General features: G+C 45.7%; 1 protein-coding gene across 1 annotated transcript; it reads left to right on the top strand.

Annotated features, from left to right (window-relative positions):
- The first annotated feature begins 18,074 nt into the window (after positions 1-18,074).
- Positions 18,075-22,333, top strand: CYTL1 (cytokine like 1). The gene is made up of 4 exons (XM_036853047.1): positions 18,075-18,260; positions 20,136-20,180; positions 20,323-20,451; positions 21,684-22,333. The coding sequence occupies exons 1-4, from the start codon at positions 18,111-18,113 to the stop codon at positions 21,765-21,767; spliced, it is 408 nt and encodes a 135-aa protein (XP_036708942.1). The 5' UTR covers positions 18,075-18,110; the 3' UTR covers positions 21,768-22,333.
- Positions 22,334-22,789: the final 456 nt, after the last annotated feature.

Genomic DNA, 22,789 nt, shown 5'->3' with positions numbered 1-22,789 from the left:
TGAAACCTTCTCTGATGGACCAAGGCACAGTTAATCCTCATCTCAAGTTCAGTGCTTCCCCCGAGATGTGTTCATTCCCATATTACAGAATTTATCATTCTGTCTAGAATGTGTAGCTTTATGTAGTGCCTCCCCATTAGCCTAAATTCTTGAAGAGCATTTTCTTTTTAAATTCTCAAGACAGTAGAGAAGATAGTGGGGTTAATGATGGACAGACTATTATACCAAGGAGATCTTGCATGCCATGCACCTGGTTTCTAACTAAACTCTACAAAGCCATGTGATTTAGGTGAAGGAATAGGCTTTATTGGAGAAAGCAAATCTTACAAGGCCGAGGTCGGCGGGGTGGCATCCTCCCACCCTCCCCTGGAGAGGTGTGCTGGGCCAGGGTACTCTGCTGGGTGTCCAGACTAGGTCTACCATCCAGTGGAGGGACCCCACCCCTATTGCTCTCCTTTTGTGCAGGACAATCAGAATGGAAACTTTTCAAATGCAGGAATAATTTGACCCTTTTGGCACCAATTTGGATTTTGGTGCCAGCTCTTACAGCTGTCTGGGAAAGCCAGCTGCCTGGCATCTGGGCACCTTGGAGTCGTCCATTAGAAGTAGAAGTCCCTCTGGTGGAGAAAAGGGAACCCTCCTATGCTGTTGGTAGGAATGTAAATTGGTGCAGCCACTATGGAGAACAGTATGGAGGTTCCTTAAAAAACTAAAAATAGAGTTGCCATGTGATCCAGCAATCCCACTCCTGGGCATATATCCGGAGAAAACTCTAATTCGAAAAGATACGTGCACCCCAATGTTCATAGCTGCACTATTTACAATAGTCAAGACATGGAAGTAACCTAAATGTCCATCAACAGATGAATGCATAAAGAAGATGTGGTACATGTATACAGTGGAATATTACTCATCCATAAAAAAGAACGAAATAATGCCATTTGCAGCAACATGGATGGACCTAAAGATTATCATAATAAGCGAAGTAAGTCAGAGAAATAAGTAAGTCTGAAGTAAGTTGAACAAATATCATATGATATCACTTATATGTGGAATCTAAAAAATAGTACAAATGGGGGCTTCCCTGGTGGCGCAGTGGTTGAGAATCTGCCTGCCAATGCAAGAGACACAGGTTCGAGCCCTGGTCTGGGAAGATCCCACATGCCGCGGAGCAACTAGGCCCGTGAGCCACAATTGCTGAGCCTGCGCGTCTGGAGCCTGTGCTCCGCAACAAGAGAGGCCGCGATAGTGAGAGGCCCGCGCACCGCGATGAAGAGTGGCCCCCGCTTGCCGCAGCTAGAGAAAGCCCTCACACAGAAATGAAGACCCAACACAGCCAAAAATAAATAAATAAATAAAATTTTTAAAAAAAAGTACAAATGAACTTATTTACAAAACAGAAATAGACTCACAGACTTAGAAAACAAACTTAGGGTTACAAAAGGGGAAAGTGTGGGAGAGGGATAGATTAGAAGTTTGGGATTAGCAGATACAAACTACTATATATAAAATAGATAAACAACAAGGTCCTACTGTATAGCACAGGGAACTATTTTCAATATCCTGTAATAAACTATAATGGAAAAGAGTATGAAAAAGAATTAAAAAAAAAAATATATATATATATATATATTTAACTGAATCACTTTGCTGTACACCAGAAACTAACACAACGTTGTAAACTAACTGCACTTCAATAAAAAAATAAAAATTTACGGAAAGATATGAGATACATTGTGAGGATGGAATACACAGTAAAAAAAAAAAAAAAAAAGTCCCTCTGGTCATAGAAAGTGGAGAGAAAGTACAGCCTCCATCCAGGATAGGGGACCCCCTACCCCCTGCTATCTCCTTGTCCAAGCAGCCTAACTAAGCCCTCAGGGTCAGTTTTGTGTACCACTCTTCGTATTACACTGGCAAATGCAGTGAGTGAGCGAATGACTGAAGGGGAGGCAAAGCAGGCCTGAGTCTATTTTAGAATCAGCCGTCCTCCGCTATACCAGGCTATGTGTGGGCTCCTAAGTGGCCCCGACACCTTGGCATGTGGTGGGCCATCAAGGTACCTTTGTTTACTTTTGCAGTCATTCACTTCTTATTCTTCAAGATCTTACAACATGCTGCTCAAGGCAGGGAAGAAAGCAGAAAAAAATCTCCCTTTGCAGAGTTTACATTCTAAGAAGGAAAATAGGCAAGAAAGCATGCTTTTTTTTTTTAAACAAAATATTTCAGGAAGTGATCAGTACTCTAAAGAACTGAAATTGCCCTTAAACTCAAACTGAAATAAACTGATCTAGGATACAGAAACTACCCTCAATCAGGATCTAATACAAAAGAGTGTATCTCTCTTAGATCAAGGCATGAGGGGCTCCTGCACTGGGTCCCCCACTTTTAGAAGGTCTGGCAAGTCATAAACACACCTGCAATTTGTTGGAACTTCTGGGGCTTCCTTCTCAAGGGAACTGGCACAGAATGTCCCATAACCCCAAAGATGGGTCAGAAACCCGGGAACACTTCTCTGCATCTCCGGCATTATCTCCTAAAAACAAAATGTGACTGCATGCCAATGCTTCCAAGATTTGTAAGTTGATTCACGGCTGATGTTAGAGACAGACACTGCTTCCAAGAGTAAGGAGGATTTGAGCAGCCAGAGGGTTTAGGTACCAGAAAAGACAAAGGAGTTAACACGTGGCATCCCTGCTCTAGAGTGCATGAACCGTCAGATTCCTGTATAACAGAGTATCGTTTCCCTGCAGGGCTGAGTACCCACTTCTAGCTTCCTTTTGGCTCCAATAGGTAGGTCCAGAGGCACTCATGAACCACCAGGTATTGGCAAGAATCGCATGGTGTGGCTGAGGAACATTTTGCATTACTAAATATTCATTTTGTGCTTATTTCGATGTGTGTAAGTCTAGATAGAACTTGTCTGAAGCGTGATACAGATTCTTTATATTAACAGCTAGGTGGATGTTGAACACTGGAATCAAAATCGTTTTATTTCGTAAAAGTAGTCAGTGAGATTTCATCATATTTTCAAAGTAATAAATCTTTTTTGATTAGTTTAAAGAATTTTTATTTTAAATTTTCTTCTATTATAATGTATAATTATTAATTATATCAATAATTTATATTCTAATTTATATTCTTTTAGTTTAATAGATAATTTTGAATATGATAGAAGAAAAATGTTTTTGAAAACATGCATGAAGAATAATTTAAAAAAAAATTGTTCCAATTAATTTGTGTTTCTGATGCAAATACATTCTGTCAACTAAAAAAATCTACAACGTGAGAGTTGTGAGTTGTTACGTTTTATTTGGGGCAAAATGAGGGCTATAGCCCAGGAGACAGCATTTCAGATAGCTCTGAGAAACTGCTCCAGAGAGGTAGCGGGGAGGTCAGTATACATGTGATTTTGGTGAAGGGGGAGTACATGAAGTCAAGCACATACTTTTTGCAGAAGGTTGCCGCTAGTCTCGTGAAGGTTACTAGTCACGAGGAGCAGAAGTCATCATGAAAGATTTTGGTGCTTTTCTAGATGCGAGGAGATGCAAGAATTGGGCTCATAAAATCTTCTCCTGAAAATACCTAACTATCTGAAGACCCGTTCTGACAGTTCTTCCCAGAGCACAGAGGGCCTCATTCCTGATCTCTACCCTGAACTCCTCTCAGGGGGTGTTGGAGCTCAGCGGCTGCAGCGGCTCATGATTTGATCCCTGTAGAGGTAGATGGCAAGTGCCAATTTGTAGGTGACAATTCTAAGTTTGTTGACTTGGAATATAAATGTTCTCAAAGATCTTTTAGCTCTCTGAGTATGAGTCCAAGTTTTTGCTGAGAACGCCCAGCCCCTCCTCCCTACATGGGGGCCCCCTGACAAGCCTCTAGGGTCCAACTCAGCCATCTCCTCATCTGGAAATGCCCCCTGCTTACTGCTCAACCCTGACAAAGTGAAGAGTTCCTCCTCTACCTTCCTGCAGCCCTTAGGACATCCCATGGTCAGGCACTATGTACGTGGGAAGGGGTCGCCTGAAATACTGGGGAAGGAAGCATTGTTGAATGAATTGTCCCCCTTTACATAACTCCCTCTTCTTCTCTGCATGATATGCCAACCCCTTCAGTCCCCACAAGGACTAAAAACAAGAGTCACCATTTACCCATTTATTGAGCAATTACTATGTGCCAATTAGTATAATAAGCATGTTACAAACATTCATTTAATTAAGTCTCCTATAAAGATTATTTTTTCATTTTTAATACCTGAACAGTAAGGCTCAGAGACAGATTCATCTATTCATTTCTTTGATGAAAATGTATCAAGACCTCCTATGAAATGGTCACTGCTGGGTGCTACAAGTAAAATAAAGAAGGAAGGAAGCGTAGTGCATACAATTTAATGGCAACATGAAGGCGCATGGTTCTGAAATGCCATCGCTGGTGAGGGACTGAGCCAAGCACATCCAGCAGAGGCTGTCAGGTTGCAAACTCCAAGCATTCGGCCATGCGCTAAAATCCACCCCACCCCCAGTAGAGTCTGCAAATGGGAGCAGAGTTTTCCAGACATCTGTGGAACTCTGGAATGAAATTTACATCTAACCACGAAAATGCATTTTTACCATCATTCAAAGGAAGTCAGTGATGGCCAGTGGGGGGAAAGCAGGCATCAGCCATTAATGGAAAAGTCCATTAAGACTCTTGCTACTGACTCTTGCAGGACTTGTGTGGCAAGGCTGCCACGAAAATGCATCTAGAACCCGCGTCTGATGACGGAGCCTGAGAAAACCCAAGATGCCCCTCAAGCTACCTGACAAATTTACTCAAGTGCTGAGACCAGCTTAAGAATCAGCTGAATGAGTGGAAGGATGTGAGGATAGTTTTATTTTGCTTATTTTTGAACAGTAGTTCAAGCAGGAAAATGGGAAGATTTTTCTGGAAAACACCTGACACGTACACAACAGATAAAGTTGTTTTTTAAGCACACCGATCAATTTGCAAAACATCAGGCAAAACTGTCATGACGTGAATAACGATGATGAGAAAGCTGTCACAGGATGCCCTGTAGGAGTGTGGCACTTACAACAGCTATTGATAAAATCTGCTTAATCTGCCACTCATTCATCAAATACAGGGGAGGAGGAGAGCATGTAGAATATTTCTGGAGTCAATCATTGTGCTGGTTGCTCACAGTCCAGCTGTGAGCAACATAGAAGGTGTACAGGAAAGAAGAACAGTGAACAAGCAATGACCTGTGACTAACGTCTGGACAGGTAAGCATGAGAATCTAGGGGAGAGAACAGAGCAGGCAGCTCATCTTGCCTGGGATGAGAAAATGCCTTGTCAAGGAAAGGACAGTCCAGACACTCAGTAGTCTGAGCCTGATTGCAGTAGGGCTGGGAGAAGGAGTAGTGTTCCAGGCAGGGGAACAGCGTGGTCAGAAGCCCAGGCATCAGAGGGAAAACGACACATTTGAGGCACATTATTTTAAAATTGAAGTATAGTTGATTTACAATATTGTGTTGGTTTCAGGTGTACAGCAAAGTGATTCAGATAGATAGATAGATAGATAGATAGATAGATAGATAGATAGATAGATATAGATATACACACACACCTATACATACATACATATGTATATGTTCTTTTTCAGATTCTTTTCCCTTATATGTTATTACAAAATATTGAGTATAGTTCCCTGTGCTATACAGTAGGTCCTTGTTGGTTATCTATTTTATATATAGTAGTTTTGTATCTGTTAATCCCAAACTCCTAATTTATCCCTCTCCCCTCCTTCCCTTTTTGGTAACTGTAAGCTTGTTTTCTACGTCTTGGTCTATTTCTGTTTAGTATATAAGTTCATTTGTAAGGGGCACATGTTTTATAAACGTGATGCCCGTGTATAAGAGGTTATTATTACAGTGTATTCGTTGAGAAAGGCTTGATTAATTTCCATACATCTTCTGGTTCATTTTTCAAAAGACTAATTCTGTAGTTGTAAGAAGCCCAATTGCTGCTCAAGTCTCTGCTGAACAGATGAATAAGCAAATAATAAGAATCCAAAGCTCCCTATAGTTGAAATAGAATTAGGAAGAACTACATAACAGCGTGAAATCAGCATGACCTGTCTGGAAACATATGCGATATTCCTCCACCTGCTTTTTTGCCTTTTCTCCTTTGTTTTGAAAAGTTTCAAGGATATAATTTTATACTATGCTTAGGGCCCTACATCTGCTGTGCATCAGTGAATGCAGCTCCATTTTAAAAACACCCTGAAAGTCTGTGATAAGTAAACACAGCCCATGTGAGTGTATTTGGCGTATCTGGATACCCCCAGCCAATGAAGACGGTCTAGAGACATCCCATCCCATGCGGAGCATCAGGTCTGGGACCCAGATCATCTAGGTCTTATTACCAGCCCATCAAGTACCAGCAGCATATTTTTGGCAAGACACATGTCCCCTTTGAACCTAAGGGCTTCAAGTGTAAAATGAGGATTTATACCCATCTCTCGGGGTGGTTGTTTGCTCAGAAAGTATTGAGAACTACAGCCGTAAGTGCTCAGAACCTGTTTGTGCCCTCTTTGCCTTCCTGATTCTGTGCCATAAGCGAGCCTCACTCAGAAACTATGGCCTCTTCATGAAGGAAAAAAGGAACTATTCAAAGAAAAAAGAAAAAAAACTTAGGAGGTCACACTTAACCCGGCTCCCTGTGCCAGGAACATGGATGTGCAGCCAGTTTCTGAAATGGTTTCTGAAGAGGTGAGATGCTTTCCACCCGAGGTTTAAGTCCTTCTCACCAACTTCCTGCCCTGGGTGTGTGTTGGCTACGAGGCTTCCTGAAAGGATGGAGGCCAAAACACTCAAAGCGCTTCCCGAGGGAGGAAGCCTTCACCTCAGAAGCTGGAATCCACGGGACCGGGAAGCTGAATGGGGGTTTCAGGGGGCCCTTGTTTATGGTAGCTGTGCTGGGGCGCTGGCTTCCCAGGGCTTCATGCTATGGGAGGAGGTGACTGGCGCATCATTGATTCGTTCATTCCACCCACGTTCTCTGTCCTTGTACCAGGCCCAAGCCCTGGGCCAGCTCCTGGGGGTGGAGACGGTGTGTCCTAGTTCCCGAGCCCCTCATAGTCCAATGTGTTGGGGAGTTGGGGGTGCGAACTGTATTTTGAGGGCTGGAAATCACATAAATAATAATAATACCAAAGCCACAATGCTCTCTCTGCCCCCGGCACTGGTGGTCTAAAGGCTTTGCATATCTTAACCATTTCATCCCCTCTGGCCCGGAGCATAAGGGTGGTCACTACCATTGTCTCCATTTTACAGGTAAGGCAGTAGAGAAAGTCACACAGCAAGAAAATGACAGAGCTTAGATCTGTGGCTTGAGTTGAAACCTCTAAATCAAGCTGGCCCTCTAAAAGAAAGTAGAATGGTGGATGCCAGGAGCTGGGGGAGAGGAAATGGAGGGTAGTGTTTAGGGGGTACAGAGTTTCAGTTGGGGAGGATGAAAAGGTTCTGGAGGTGGATTGTGGTGATGGTTGTACAACAATGTGAATGTACTTAATGCCACTGAACTGGACATTTAAAAATGGTTTAAATGTTTCAAAAAATTATCTTATGTATATGTTATGACAATAAAATGTTTTTCATAGGTTCAGGGGAATATAGAATAGCTCTAGAAATACTCATCACATTGCAGGAGAAATGGATGATCTTTCATTATAAAAGAAATCATTAAAGATGGAAACGGTTGTATAGATTTTTCATAGGTCAGGAGCCAAAACCAGCGACTGGTCTCAGGTTCTAAATTTAAAAGAATTCTGGTTGTATATGCGTGACACCAAAGCAACAAGCATATCTGTTCAGCTAGGTCAATTCTGTTAATTTATTGAAAAGAATCAGTTAAGTGAATCATTTAGCATCCTATAAACAAAACAAAAGGGAAAAAAATCTGGGCCTCTGAATACAAGCTCTAATACAACATGCTATCTGCTAACAACCAGGGAATTTTCCAGGTTCCCTGGAGACAGGGTCTGGGAAGGGAGATTACTCATAAGTGAGCATCGCCCATTCTGCCTGAAACAAGTACCCCACTTGAATCTTCACGACCACCTCCCCATGAGGGACCTCAGGACACTGAGAACATGGGGGTCAAGCACATTGCAGAATGGTGGTCCAGAGCCTGATGTGCCTGTGAGCCCACACTCAGGCCGCTGCAGCCGGTAGGCTGGTCCTGCCCAGGGCAGAGAGCACTCGCCATGCTCATGATGGACCTCGTAAAAGCAACAGGCCACCACATTTAGAATGGAGAAAAATGCAAAACAGCACCTTAAATATAGTCACTCCTCATTTTCTGAGGAAATTAAAGTTCAGAGATAGGGTAGTGAGCTGCCCAGTATCACACAGCTTGTTAGCGTATAAAGAAATTATTTTTTTCCTTCTTGCCTTCTCTCCATCCCTCAACAAATTTTTATTGAGTCCTTTCTCTTAGTTGGCAGGGTAGTGGGGTGTTAGGAACTCAGATTTGAGCCAACCTGTCTGGTTTGAACCTGGGCTTCACTTTAATGAATTGTGTGACCTTGAGCAAGTTATTTAACTTCTTGCCTTACTAGTGCCTCATCTGTGAAGGGGGGATGTGATGGTACCAGCACCAACCTGGTAGGGTTCTTACGAGGATCTCCCTGGTTCATGTGCACAACACCCTAAGAAAAGCACCAGACCCTCAGCCAGCTCTGTGTCCACATTAGCTGTTATGAGTTTCAAGGTCCCCAAACCAGGCATGATGGGATGTGGACATTTGGTGCAAAAAATTACATCAACTTCACAATTTTGCCAAGTGTCACCTTTACCTCATCTTAGAGCATCTCTCCAGGGCCTTTGCTCAGCCCGGGGACACAGAGATGACCAGCTCAGCTCCTCTACCAGAAGATCCTGAGTCTGATACAGACATTGGCAAACAAACCACTGGAAGGCAGCCTGGGGGATGTCACACATGTGTTATTAAATTGAAAAATTAAAATCCTCAAGGAATAAACTCAAGTAATAATGTATTGTTCGGTGTATTTGTTGTCTATTGTTGTGTAATAAATTATTGTACCACAAACATGAAGGCTTAAAACAACACCCATTTGAAACCTCCTACACTGTTGGTGGGAAAGTAAATTGGTGCAGCCACTATGGAAAACAGTATAGAGGTTCCTCAAAAAACTAAAAATACAGCTACCATATGATCCAGCAATCCCAATCCTGGGCATATATCCCGACAAAACTATAATTCAAAAAGATACATGCACCCCTATGTTCATAGCAGCACTATTCACAATAGCCAAGACATGGAAACATCCTAAATGTCCATCAGTGGATGAATGGATAAAGAAGATGTGGCACACACACACACACACACACACACACACACACACATATATATACACACAATGGAATACTACTCAGCCATAAAAAAGAACGAAATAATGCCATTTGCAGCAACATGGATGCCACTAGAGATTATCATACTAAGTGAAGTAAGTCAGAAAGAGAAAGACAAATACCATATGATATCACTTATATGTGGAATCTAAAATATGAGACAAATGAACTTATTTATGAAACAGAAACAGACTCACAGACATGGAGAACAGACTTGTGGTTGCCAAGGGGGAGGAAGAGTAGGGGAGGGGTGGATTGGGAGTTTGGGATGAGCAGATGCAAACTATTATCTATAGCACGGATAAACAACAAGGTCCTACTCTATAGTACAGGGAACCATATTCAATATCCTGTGATAACCATGATGGAAAAGAATTGAAAAAATGTGTATATGTATAACTGAATCACTTTGCTGTACAGCAGAAATTAACACAACATTGTAAATCAGCTCTACTTCAATAAAAATAAATTTTTAAAAATAAATAAAATTAACATCACTAAAGGAAAACAACAACCACAACATCCATTATCAGCTACTGGCTGTGGAGGGCATTCGGGGTGAAACCAGCTGGGTTCTCTGCTGTGCGTCTCACTGGCCATGTCTCATATCTGGGGGCTCTGGGGAAGGATCTGCTCCCAAGCTCATTCAGGTTACTGACCGACCCAGTTCCTTATGGCTGTATGTCTGAGGTTCCCATTTCTGTGCTGGAGGCCAGAGGGGCCGCTCTCTGCTCCTAGAGGCTGCCCCATTCCTTCCTGTGTTGCCCCCTCCACCTTCAGACCAGCAGTGCAGGTCAAATCCTTTCCACACTTGGTATCTCTCTGACTTCCCTTTTGGCCACCAACCTGAGAAAACTCTCTGCTTTTAAAGGGTCAAGTGATTGCATCAGGATCCCTGGGTAATCTCCCTTTTGAGTAACTCAAAGTCAAATGATTAGTAACCTCCAGGACACCTGCAAGATCCTTTTTGCCATATAACTAACTAAACCACAGGAATGATGTCTCCTACATGGGCTCCACCCACACGCAAGGGGATGGAGTTCTACAGGGGCCTGGAGGTCATGGAAGAATTCTGCCTACCACAGTCAGGCTGGGCTAGGTTCTACTATCATAACAAACAAGCCAGAAGTGGGCTGGGGTATAGCTCTAGGTCTTCACCTCAGGGTGAGGCCAGCAGAGCCACCACCATCTCTGACTCAGTGGTCCCATAGCAGAGAGAAGGGGAAAGTGGCAAAGCATGCACGGGCTCTTAAAGCTTCTGCCCAGAAGCAAAACCCATCATATCCTCTTATGTGTCATTGCACAAAATGACTCACGTGGCCATGCAAAATTTCAAGGGAGCAGGGAAGCTCAGTGCTGGCTTGGAACCAGGAGAGAGGAGACTGGACGTATTTGATGATCAGCACCAATGATTGCCACAAATAGTGAATCATCAAAGAGAAGGCAATGGCTGTGAGCACCAGCTCTGTGCTGGGCGCCGTGCTGGGTCCCGTATTGGTCAGAGCTCTTTTATTTTTAAGAGATAGAAACACACCTCACTGAAACCAGCTCTAGCCAAAAGGAAATACTAAGTCCGTAGCTAGAAATGACCCCAGGACAGCTTACAAAGTCCAAGGAGGAATTCCAGGACTGGGCCTCTGGGAACAGAATCAGGGATGGAGCTCCATCCAGACTCTCTTCTCCACCCATCTCCCAGCTCTGCTTCTGGCCTTGCCTGCTCCTCTAGCAGAGAAACCCACTCCAGGTCAGGAGACATAACTGTTGGCAACCATGTGGGGACATTGGTGGAATGAGAGAGCGACTTTCTTCCTGTACCCATCAATTCATCCCAGGGAAGGAAGCTGATTGGTCCATCCTGGGCCACATGCCCTTCACCATACCATTGTGGGAAGGTTAGAACTGGCCTAAGATGGAGTGAATGAACAAGGTCCATAACCAGGAAAAAAAATGAAAAGAAAGAAAAGATAAAGAAAATGAAAACCACAGCCCCCACAGTCACACTGGCTATTTCATGTTTATTTCATCTTCACAAGAACTCTGGGCAATAAACGTTATAAATCCCACACATCAGAGGAAGACAAGGGGTGACAAGATTTGCACAGTCACATCATAACAGAAGTGAGATTTAAACTGAAGCCTCTATCACTCCAAAGCCTGTGTTCTTTCTGAGAAGCCAAGCTGGGACTCTTCTGAAGGACTTTTTCTGAGTCCTTTCTGCATAAACAGGCCCAAGGAAAATGTTTGGGAGAATTTTTCCTGCACACTGTTTCCTATTAAAATTTGAATCCATGTTTCAAGGATTATAGAGGTGTCTCTATTCTAAAACATGGGATTATTTTCAGAATCACTGCCCCAAAGCAAAACCTGGCCTTGTTGTTTGTCTTCATTCCTTTACTCTGGACTATGTGGGCCAACTTTCCACTTTGGTTTGCCAAGAGCGCAAGTAACAAGCTCAAAACACATCACATAAACAGGAGGAGATGTGTGGCTTTTAACCAAAGGAACACTGCTGTTGACAGGACACCCTGGAGGCAACATTCCGGCTAGTTGTTCAACCTACACCCCTTGCTCAAATACCTCCTGGCTGTTCCTGCTTGGTCAGGACAGCACAGGCGTCACTGGCCCTGGATTCTGACCTCAAGTGCAAGCAGGAGGGGGGACTCAGAGGTAGTCTCTTTGCTAGAGAAGTGGCCTCTACCACCAGCCCCTGATGTCAGCATCTCAGACTCCTTGTGTGTCTGGTGTGATGTTTTCCAAGGATGGAAACTGCCGCAGGGCTCTTCCGATCTCTGGCGAAAACAGCTACTGGCTGGACTTTGGGTAACTGAGGAGATCTGAGATTGGCCATGGCCCTTTCAACCTTGGTTGCCATCGCAAAAAGGCACAGGACAGGAACACAGGGAACATTCAGGAAAGGTGTGATTCTGAGTTTGAGCCAAGTAATGAAAGAGTTCTTATGTCTTATGGTCCGCTCAGGAATTTCCCATAACCCCGTAGGGCTGGTAACAAAAGTATTTCCCTGGTTACCTGCATCACTTACAGGAATGTGCCAGTCCGAATAGCCAGAAGGAAAAGGTTAGGTGATCTTTATCTAAAAATGCTAAAAAGGAGTCCCAGACTATGAAAATATGAGGTCACGAGACAGACATGGCGGCATCTGCTGGCAGCACAAAGCTCAGGACTTCCTTCAGTGGTCAGGGTATGAGATGGCATGTGTCCTCTCTGGACAGGGATGGGATAGCATGTGTGCTGGACTCTACCGGCAGCCACATTGCGACCACAAGGAGACCTGGCTTTAGGATGGAGTCAGTGACATATGTGTCAGTTCAGGTTCAACCAAAGATGCAGAACCAGAAGCAGAGACATAGTAAGAAATTATTTTATTGTAAGGAATTGGCTGACACGGTCGTGGAGGCCAGCATGGCCAAGAAAGTCCAAAACAGCAAGGTAGGCTGTCAGGAAGGGCAAGCTAGAACTCAGGGTGTTCGGTTGAAGCTACTCCACAGGCAGAATTTCTTCTTCCTCAGGGAATTTCTTCTTCATCAGCTCTGCTCTTAACATTTTTCAACTGACTGAATCAGGCCCACCCCGAATATCTAGAATAATCTCCCGTCCTTAGAGTCAACTGATTATGGACTTTAATCACATCTACAAATACCTTCACAGTAGCACCTGGAGTAGCATTTGATTGAATAACCAGGGACTATAGCCTGGCAGAGTTGACACATCAAAAGACCATCACAGTATGGAAGAGGGAGACAGAATAAGATGATTTCTTGGTGACTTCATCGAGCGCCTAGATCAAACCATTCCTGAGCTCCACACTACCACTACATGTTCCAGTTGAACTTTCCAGAAAATCTGGCCACGGGTATCTCAAACCGTGTTTTCTGTAACTCACAACCTTTAGTCCTAAATGACACAACAGGGGCCTAAACCAAGGAGGTAACAGTTCTGACTAGACCTCTCAAGGAGGGCTGTGTTCCAATCTGGGTTCCAGCTAGTGGGAGACACATTGACACACAACAGGGATAAAGGGGCAGTCACTTCCATTCAGCAGGGAAATGTTTACTGAACACCTACTCTGTGTTGGACCTGGCCTCCATGCTGTGGACACAAAGACAAAGAGGACACTTGCTCTGCCTGTAGGGGGCAGACAAGCAAACAGACAAAGGCCAGAGTGGACAATGCTGTGTCAAAGCAGAGGAAAGTGCAGGGGCCATGGGAGCCTGTGCAGGCAGGTGGAGGGGACCCAATCCAGCAAGGCAGGCTCCCTGGAGAAAGTGACATTTCAGCTCAGTCTGGAAGGGTGAGAAGGAATGAACCAGGAACAAACAAGGTGAGGAAAAGACATTCCAAGAAGCAGGAATGGCATGTATGAAGGCCAGAGGCCACTTGGGTGTTATAACTACAAACGCTAGGGATTGCTAATGCTGTGTGATTTGGAGCAAGTCACTTCACCTCTCTGTGCCTCAGTGCCCTCAGATGATGATACTAGAATGAATGCATTAAGCCTTGTACAGGGCTTGGAGCAAGGCTGCATTTCAGGGTTAGCTATCATCACCATCATCATCATCATCACCATCATCATTGTCATTACCTGATAAAAGTGCAGGAAAGGACAGGCAGAGATGGCTGGAGAGGTGGTCCGGGACCAGGCCACAGACCTCAGACTATCTTCCAGGCCTCAGGGAACCAGGGAAGAATGTGAAACAGGCAAGCGTGGATTTCTGCTTTAGAAATGTCTACTGGGAGGAGAAAGAACTCTGGGCAGAGAGATGGTAATCGTAATGCAATTGTAGAAAAGGATGTTGAAGCCACTTCCCATGGAAAAAGTTTCAAGAAATTGGGGTGTTTACTTAGAAAGAGAGCCGACTCTGTCTGGGGGGCAGGGATGAGTAGTGGTAGACAGACTGAGGGCTGAGAATCACCCAGGGCTGTTCTGTGGAAGAAGGTAACAGAGATTTAGGTCACAGGTGGTAGCTCCAGGGAGTCAGCACGTCTCACCTTCACCTTGGGAAGAATTTGTATTGTTCACAGCTGCCCAGAGACTGGAGGGCAGTCTTAAAGGGCAATGAGCTCCCCATCCAGGGAGGTATGCAAACAGACTCTGGATGAATGCTTGACAGGGAAGCTGTAAAAGAAGCACAAGCACCAGGCAAGTTGACGCAGATCACTTCCAAGTTCCTCACAACCACGATCTCTGTTATCCTACTGAACCCCAGAGAGATGGTGTATTAGTTTCCTGTTGCTGCTATAACAAATAACTACCAACAGAATGGCTTAAAACAACACACATTTATTCTCTCACAGTTCTAGAGGTCAGAAGTCCACCATGAGTCTCACTGGACTAAAATCAGAGTCTTGGTGGGTCTGTGTTCCTTTCTGGAGGCTCTAGGGGAGAATCGTTTTTTTTTTTTTTTCCTTTTTCAGCTTCTAGAGGCTTCCTGCATTTCTTGGCTTGTGGCCTCTTCCTCCACATTCAAAGCTGGCAGCATAGCATCTTCCAAATTCTCTCTCTCCTTCATACGCTGCCCCCGCCCACATCCCCATGTCCATCCCTCATCCCCACAACGTTCCTCAACTTGCTGATGTAGCCACTACCAGGGTGTGGTTCCTGAGGCACCAGGGTTTCCACTGTCGTGCCACTTACCCTGTGTGTTCGATGAGTTAATTGCCCTCTTTACTCTCCTCAGAGGACAGCATCTCTCATTCACTGTTTTATCCTTATTGTCCATCTCAGGCCTGCACACAATAGATTCTCAACAAATAAAGAAGTGTCTGGAGAATGAATGAAGAATCCATTCAAAGAAAATGGCTGGTAGATACCATTCCAGCTGAGAAACATTCACTCACTCATTAGCTCTGGCTGTTCGGCTCTCCCGACGTAACGAGGTACCACGCCTTGATGGGACCCCTGGTCTTCTCACGCACTAAGGGGGTTGAGAGAAACCTTTGGAGGAAGACAAAGGCATTAGTCTGTGCAGAAATTCCAGCCTGGATTTTTAGCATTCACGTTCCATACTGAGTAGCCTGATGCTGAAGGAGCCAGGGAAGGGGCCAGGGAAGGGAGCTATTGGGGGCGCGGGGGGATGGCAGTGCCAAAGGAGAACTTTGTGAGCAAATACACACGTGGGTCCCCTGAGACCTCCTGCATAGAGGGCAGGGTCTCTCTGGCATGACTCTGGCTGTGCTCTGCGGGTTTCTTAATGGGCTTGTGCCTCGCTCTGAGTAACAAGATTAACAGCCATCAGGTTAATTCAGCAAAGCTTTCCTGAGCATCTGCTCTGCCCGGCTGGGTGCTGGGTGCTGACAAGCCGAGATGCAGAAGGCAAGCACGGTGGGTGGGAAGGCAGATGGGATCTGGTTAGCCGGATGTCTGGTGCTTAGGGTGCAGAGGAGGCTTCTGATTTGCCCAAGGAGCCCTATCAAAAACCACACACGTGTCCAGGGTGGAACAAGGCCAGATCTCCCAGCGACACATTTATCTCACCATCAAGTGCACAGAAACGCCTGCTTTTTCAGCACAGCAATGTCTCCTCGATCGATCGGATGGTCCAAGGACTTGTTTTGCTGCTTGGGCTGGTTTTTCCTCCCTGTCCTGAATTTGAAGCTCCTTCGATGAGCACATCCAGAAACACTGGAGCATTTCAAAGGAGTCTGGAGTCCCTGACTGGGGCCTGTTTGTCTGCCAGGGAGGCCCACGCCCCAGGCACTGCCACAGAAAGTGAGGAAACCCCTTCTTCCAGAAGAAAAACACATCTGTGTTTGCCGCTTGCACCTCCAAACACACACAGTTTTGCCCTGCCTGAGAGGGCGCCCAAAAGGCGGTCCCCAGGCCATCTTGCTAAAGGTGTTTAGAGAACATGCTCTCACCTGCAAAACAGGAAGGCAAGGCTGTGATCCCTGCCCAGGGCTTGAACACAGAAAAGTAGCAAAATAGAACATCAGGGTGGGAAGAGACCTCCCACTGCCTGGGGTGATGGTGCTCTGTTTACGGAAGGGATTTTTGTGGGCAAACAGAGACAGGGAGAGGCTGGAACTGAACTTTCATCCCTGCTGTTGATCCTCGATGCCGCCCCATATGCAGGACACCAAGCTCCTTTCCCTTAACCTTCTGGTCCTCCACTTTGGTTGTTTTGTTCTGGGAACGTGTGCCGTCCCGGGCCGCTCTTCTGCCCTCCCCTGCAGTGAGACAGGCTTTGGAGACAGGCAGACCCAGGTGCACAGCTCTGCCTCCCCTTATAAGCCTTGTGACCCCCAACAGTTTCATATCCCCTGAGAGCCTCAGTTTCCTCATCTGGGAAATGGGAATAACCCCACCCACTTCACTGGCTTTCTGTGAGGCTCATGGCATTTGTGACAACAGCTGTGTAGTTGCATAAATGAGCTTCATGCATCACTGCTGGAGCATATGTGATACTTGGTGTTAAGTAAGAACCTTCCTCTCTTTTGCAAGCTCCTTCTCCTTGCTTGTTCCTTGGTCTTGGGCAGCCCAAGAGCTCAAATTCATCTCTGGCTGCAAGAGTCCTGCTCTTCCCCAGTTCCACACTGCAGAATGGGAGGACGGAATGAAGACAAGGCAGAAAGCCCCATTGGACCCATTTGCCTCCAGCTTTATGACCTTGTGCAAGTTGCTGGAACTCTGTGAGTCTCAATTTTTCCACATGGAAAACGGGACTGTTTTCTGCAGTACCTGCCTCACAGGGATGCTTGTAGGAAAGGAGACAGTGACATTAGCTCTGACTGTGATAATAGCTCAGCATCTTCTACTCCTCACTGTGCTCTTATCATCCCCATTTCACAGATAAGCAGAGGGAAGAAAGAGTTAAGAAACTTGCCCAAGGTCATCACAGAAGTGGGTGACCATGCGATGCACCGAGCACCTAAGGGCAGAGCTTAGTCTTCTAACTGGTACCCGTGCGCCTGTATTTACAGGAGAGCAGCCTGCAGAGCATCGTTGCTAAAAGAGACCCACATTTGGAGAACCAACCCTTCCAGTGGGTCTGCTCTGTACCAGGACTTGTGCTGGGAGCTTGAAGTGGACCAGCTAGGGGAATGCTCCCACATCCCCCATCACAGGCCCTAGCACAAGCCCATCTTCCAGATGCAGAGACGCAGCTGCTCAGAAGGCAAGGGACTGCCCAAGGTTCCCCTGGCCAGTCAGTGGTGGGTGGATGGTGATACCCAGGCTGCCTGACCCCCAACCCCCAGATCACTGGTGCTCCATCCATCACTTCTGGGCCCTTTCCCTCCCACCAGTTCTGCTCCAAGAGATCAGACAGTTTTACCAAACGGTCCCCATTCTAACTGAAGGGGCTGACTGCCCACTCCCGCCCCTCTGACTGAACCACCATCCATCCTGTCTCCCTCCTGCCCTCTGCCCCCCTCATCTGCCAATCCTGCCACTTCAGGAAGAGCCCCTGCCAAGAGAGCAAGTTCTATTGCAAGTTGTGTGAGAGGCAGACCCTGTTCCCTCCCAGGTGCCTGACATCGCCCCCTCCCCGCCCCTGCAGGAAGCACCTCCTCTCAACAAGGGGGCCTTTAGGTCTGAAAGGCTCCAGTGTCCCCAGGCCAGGTGGGCGTGCTCTTGGCCTTGGCTGGGCACCACCGGAAACGGAGGCGTGGAGGACCACCCGCAAGCCTCTGCTTAAAGGGGCGGCTGGCCTCGGGCTGCAGTCAGGCCGCCTTTGCACCATGACCCCCCAGCTGCTTCCCCTGCTGCTGCTGCTATTGGCCGGCCCCCCCTCCGCTCAGCCGGTTCCCCCGACCTGCTACTCCAGGATGCTGGCCCTGAGCCGGGAGATCACCGCTGACTTCCAGAGCCTGCAGGCCACGGAGCCGTCGGTGAGTGCCCTCGGCCCCCCTGAGGACTGGGAGGTCCATGCAGACCCAGTTCTCAAAAACTTGCCTTTGGACCAGGGAAAAAGCGCTATTTTTCTTTTCTGGTCAATGTTAATTTCAAGAGTATTTGTGTTTTATTCCCAGCCTATTAAATCCTGATGGTTTGCACTTCCTTTTAAATACAAAGAAAATATAATCAAAGACATCTCAATTTTTGTTTATAACTAGCTAGCAAATATCAGAGGATCTGTTTTAAAATGTAAAAAGAGAGAGAGAAAGAGAGAGAAGAGGAGAGAAGAGAAGAGAAGGGAAGAGGAGAAGAGAAGCTCCCATAGAGTTTAGAGCTCCAACTTAAGGAGGACCGAAGAGTTCAGCATTTTTATTCTCTCCACTAGCCAGCAGGAGCTAAGGGGGCGACTCCCAGAATCAGCCCCACCCCTAACCTGCTGTAGGACCCTGAGCAAATTACTCAGCCCTGAATCTCAGCATCCTCAGCTGTGAGAGGGGATGGCTGAGCCCCTCACCGGCTTCTTCGGGCAGCTGGAGGGTTGAAGACTTGGATGCAGACACAGCCTGCGCAGAGGACAACCCAGGATGTCACACTGTTCTCAACACTGTGTTAAGAGGAAGACCCAGGGGCTCGGAGCCAGCAGTCCCACAGGGGCCACCCAGAACTAGAATCCGGCCTCCTGACTTCTCGTCCAGTGTAGAAACAAAACAAATTAAACGTCAAAGCTCTGGTAAAATTTAAAAATATCCCTTTACCACTTGTGAACCCTTCAAATAAAATGCACTGTTCTCAGATGTGGGGCTTAACGATACCCTAACACCTCCTTTGTATTTTCTTTTTGAAAGTTAAATGATGTGTATTTTCTTCAACTTATGAAAGTCATATACTTTGAAAATGGTTGGAAAAGGCACAAAAGACAAAGAAGAAAATAAATATTACTGCAATCCTACCACCTAGAGGTGACCTGCTGCCATCACATTCAGAGGATAGGATTTCAGCTCTGGGCCTGTACATAAGTTATCCACGTGTGTAGACAAATTGGATCAAACAACACAGCAGTTATGCAATTTACTTTTTAGCGACGCTGTCAAATAAATTAATATTTCTTTGTAACAACATTTGGTTGTATTGTTGCGCCCCAATGTATCCACAAATTCCTTGCTATTAAATATGTAGAGCAATCATCTTTTAAAAATATATGATTTTAAAGCTTAAAATAATGCATAGGCTCAGAGCTGGAAGGAAGTGGAGGTTATGTGTTCTAACTCTCTAATCTCACAACTGGGAAACCGAGTCACAAAGAAGAAGGAGACCTACCCCATGTCACACAGGGAATTACTGGTCAGGAGGGACCAGAATCTGGGTCTTCTGGCCTTCAGGCCAGCACAGAAGCAAAAGTGAAATATAGTAATATAAAAGTGTACATATATATACTGTTTTATATCACTAAAGTATATACTATATATATTACTAGACATATTACTATGTCTAGATTACAGTTATAGAATTGTTTTAATATATATACATATATAGACACACATATTTATATGTATGTCTCTCTCTATATATATATGTATGTATATGTGTGTGTATGTATATATATATATATATATATATATATAAAACAGTTCCCTAGCTCATAGTCAATGATATAATGGTTGCATTCTAAAAGTCGAATTCTAGAAGAGCAGTTTACTTCGGGGGAATGTGGCATATGGTACAAGAAAGTATTGTACATGGCAGCATCAGGGGAGGTCCCAGGGATCTGGGGCTGCTCTGGTTTTAGGGAGGCTGGCAGAGAGCCTTCTGTGGCCAGGCTGAGGGTGTGTCCCTGTGGGCAACACAGAAACCCGTTTCCCTTTCTGCAGGAGCTGTGTGTGAGATACCTGCCCAGGTTGTACCTGGATATACACGTAAGAGGGGTCTGCCTGCCTGCGGGAGGGCTTGGAGTGGGAGTGGGGAGAGACTCTGTGCAGAAGGACCAGGAGTCCCCAGCTCCCGCGTCTCTGGCTACTGACTTCTCCCACGAGACCCGTCCCTGTTGTCCATTCACAGAATTACTGTGTGCTGGCTAAGCTGCGGGACTTTGTGGCATCGCCCCAGTGTTGGAAGGTGGCCCAGGTAGATGCCTTGAAGGACAAAGTGCGGAAACTGTACACCATCATGAACTCGTTCTGCAGGAGGGTAAGTGACGCCATTGAACGTTCTTTTGCTACTTGCCATCAGCCAAGAATTTAAGAGAAGGGTTAGGAGAAGAGGGGGATGAGGAGGAGGAAGAGAAAAGTTTATGGGGTGCTTCCAGTTCACAAAGCCCTTCCTCAACCCTATAGCTCTTGTTAAGTGCTGGGGGACTCAGGACAATGCTCCTCACATCCTCCAGCTCCATCTCCAACACCCAAGACCACAGGCTGCGAGTCAAATGGGGCAGGGATTGGGGGTAGAGGACTGTGGAATTCCGAGAATTCCTAGAGCCCTGAGGTCAGGGGAGACTTCCTGGGGGAGGGGCTTCGGGTGTGCTCTGTGTTGGGAGGAATCTGGCAGCAGAAGGGAGGGAGATGGGAAAAGCAGAGAATCAGCACTGGTTAAGATGTAGAAAGCAGAGTTGTGTGGTCCTAGGGGCACAGGCTTCAGCATCAGGCAGACCTGAGCCCCTGTCTTCACCTCCCTGCTTCCTAAATGCCAGTGTCCCCTCCACTCTCTGAGCCACAGTTTCCCCATTCGTGAATAATACCCATGTCAGGAGATCATTGGGAGGATAATAGTAGTTACCCCCTGACCGTGTGTGTGCTGGGCACTGTAGTAACTCCCTTGGTCCCAAGATCTCTATCAAGGTGACTAAACATAGAATACCAAACATCAGGCCTGGCCCAGGAAACTAATAATTAGCTATTAAGTTTTTTAGCTTTAAGTTTTATTAAGATTTTTTTGTTACTATGCATCAAAGATGAGACAAGCATTTTGTCCCACACCCATTTCCTTCCTCATTCCCCTCTCCCCTTGGTCGTGGAGGGGAGACAAGAAGAAGACATAATACAGTCTGAAAAGTGCTGCTATTGACTCTAAAGTGTTTGAAGGTGAGACCTGGTGCTGTTACTCATGGTATCCCCGATGTCTGGCCCAGAGTTGTTGCTCAGTAATTGAGATTTATTCATTTATTCACTCCCTTGCCCATCTATCCATCGATCCATCTGGTCAACCAATGTACAACTGAATTCAATAATAAAAGACTATATGAGATTCAATGGGAAGGTGAAGAAAGACGTAACCAGCTCTCCTTGGGGGAATGAAGGTTGGGAAATTTTCACGCAAAGGGGAAAAATTGAACAGTCTTTGAGGATAACCAGGAGTCCTATAGTTGTGCATGGGCTCTGTGGCCACCTTCAGTGACATTCCTGCTCATTGTACATCTTTTCCAGGATTTGGTGTTCCTGTCGGATGACTGCAATGCCTTGGAATACCCAATCCTAGTGACCACAGTCCTGCCAGATCATCAGAGCTAAGGCAGCTCAGACCAGAGAGAGACCCCTGGGGGACTGAAGTTATGTCAGCTGCCCAGACACAATGGGCTAAAGTCATGGCCCCCACAGGTCTCCCTGAAACTGTCATGTGTCTCTCCACCTTCTGGAAAACAAGGCTTGTGCTCCTACCCTAGAACCGATTTTTAACCCAGTTAAAAGCCTTGCTTCTCCTTCCCCTTGGTTTTGTCTTACCAGGATGGTTAGGTACACAAGCATGTTGATTTGATCACTAAGAAGAAAAGGGCAAACCAGCTTCTTTTTTATGAACAACTAGCTTGAGAACAAGCAAAATAGTATGTTTGCAGTACCACTTTAACATAGTGGTACCATTTTTCTTTATTGATAAAAACCTGCTTACATTTAACCAAGCTTCTATTTTATACCTTCTCTCTCTACAAATTTTCCTTACACTTATCTTTCATTTTTAAGGAAATTTCATTATCTATAAGATGTATTTGCGAGGTTCATAATTACATAGTGCTGATGGGAACCACTCTTTCATTGAAAGGTGATGAAAATCAAATAAAGACTATCATTACAGTGAGAAACACGTGTCCCGCTGTATTTGTCCAAGGTGGGTGTCAGGGTGTTTATTTCATGATCTTTCTGCAAGTTGCTGCTTTTAGCAAGATATGTCTTTCTTCCGCTTTCCATCGAGCACAGGTGTTTCTGGGTCTGCTTCAAACCACCTGTGTGAATGTCTGTCTTTAAAGCATCGGAAGATGCTCTAATTTATGTTTGGGGACAGACTGTATCCTGCATCGTACCCATGGCAGTGTAGTACCTGACACATCATAAACATCAGTTCACTGAGTCATCATAACAAACCTAGAGACGGGCATCGTAGGAGGCTGAGGCTCATGTAGATTAGGTAACTTGACCAAGGTCACCAGCTGGTAAGTGGGGAGGCTGGATTGAACTCAAAGAGCTCCAAAGCCCACAGTCTCCCCTGTGTCCCACACTGGTCCTCTGCAGGTGAAGCATGCTTGTTTAATTAATTCATG

The sequence above is a fragment of the Balaenoptera musculus genome, chromosome 5, assembly GCF_009873245.2.
Source record: "Balaenoptera musculus isolate JJ_BM4_2016_0621 chromosome 5, mBalMus1.pri.v3, whole genome shotgun sequence".
NCBI classification, from domain to species: Eukaryota; Metazoa; Chordata; class Mammalia; order Artiodactyla; family Balaenopteridae; genus Balaenoptera; species Balaenoptera musculus.
This window is presented reverse-complemented; position numbering and strand designations above follow the sequence as displayed.

Bases quoted from the DNA above. Each gene is read 5' to 3' on its own strand.
- CYTL1 (XM_036853047.1), top strand. From the start codon at position 18,111: ATGACCCCCCAGCTGCTTCCCCTGCTGCTGCTGCTATTGGCCGGCCCC. The intron at 20,181-20,322 runs GTAAGAGGGGTC...GTCCATTCACAG, and splicing joins GGTTGTACCTGGATATACAC to AATTACTGTGTGCTGGCTAA. The intron at 20,452-21,683 runs GTAAGTGACGCC...CATCTTTTCCAG, and splicing joins TGAACTCGTTCTGCAGGAGG to GATTTGGTGTTCCTGTCGGA.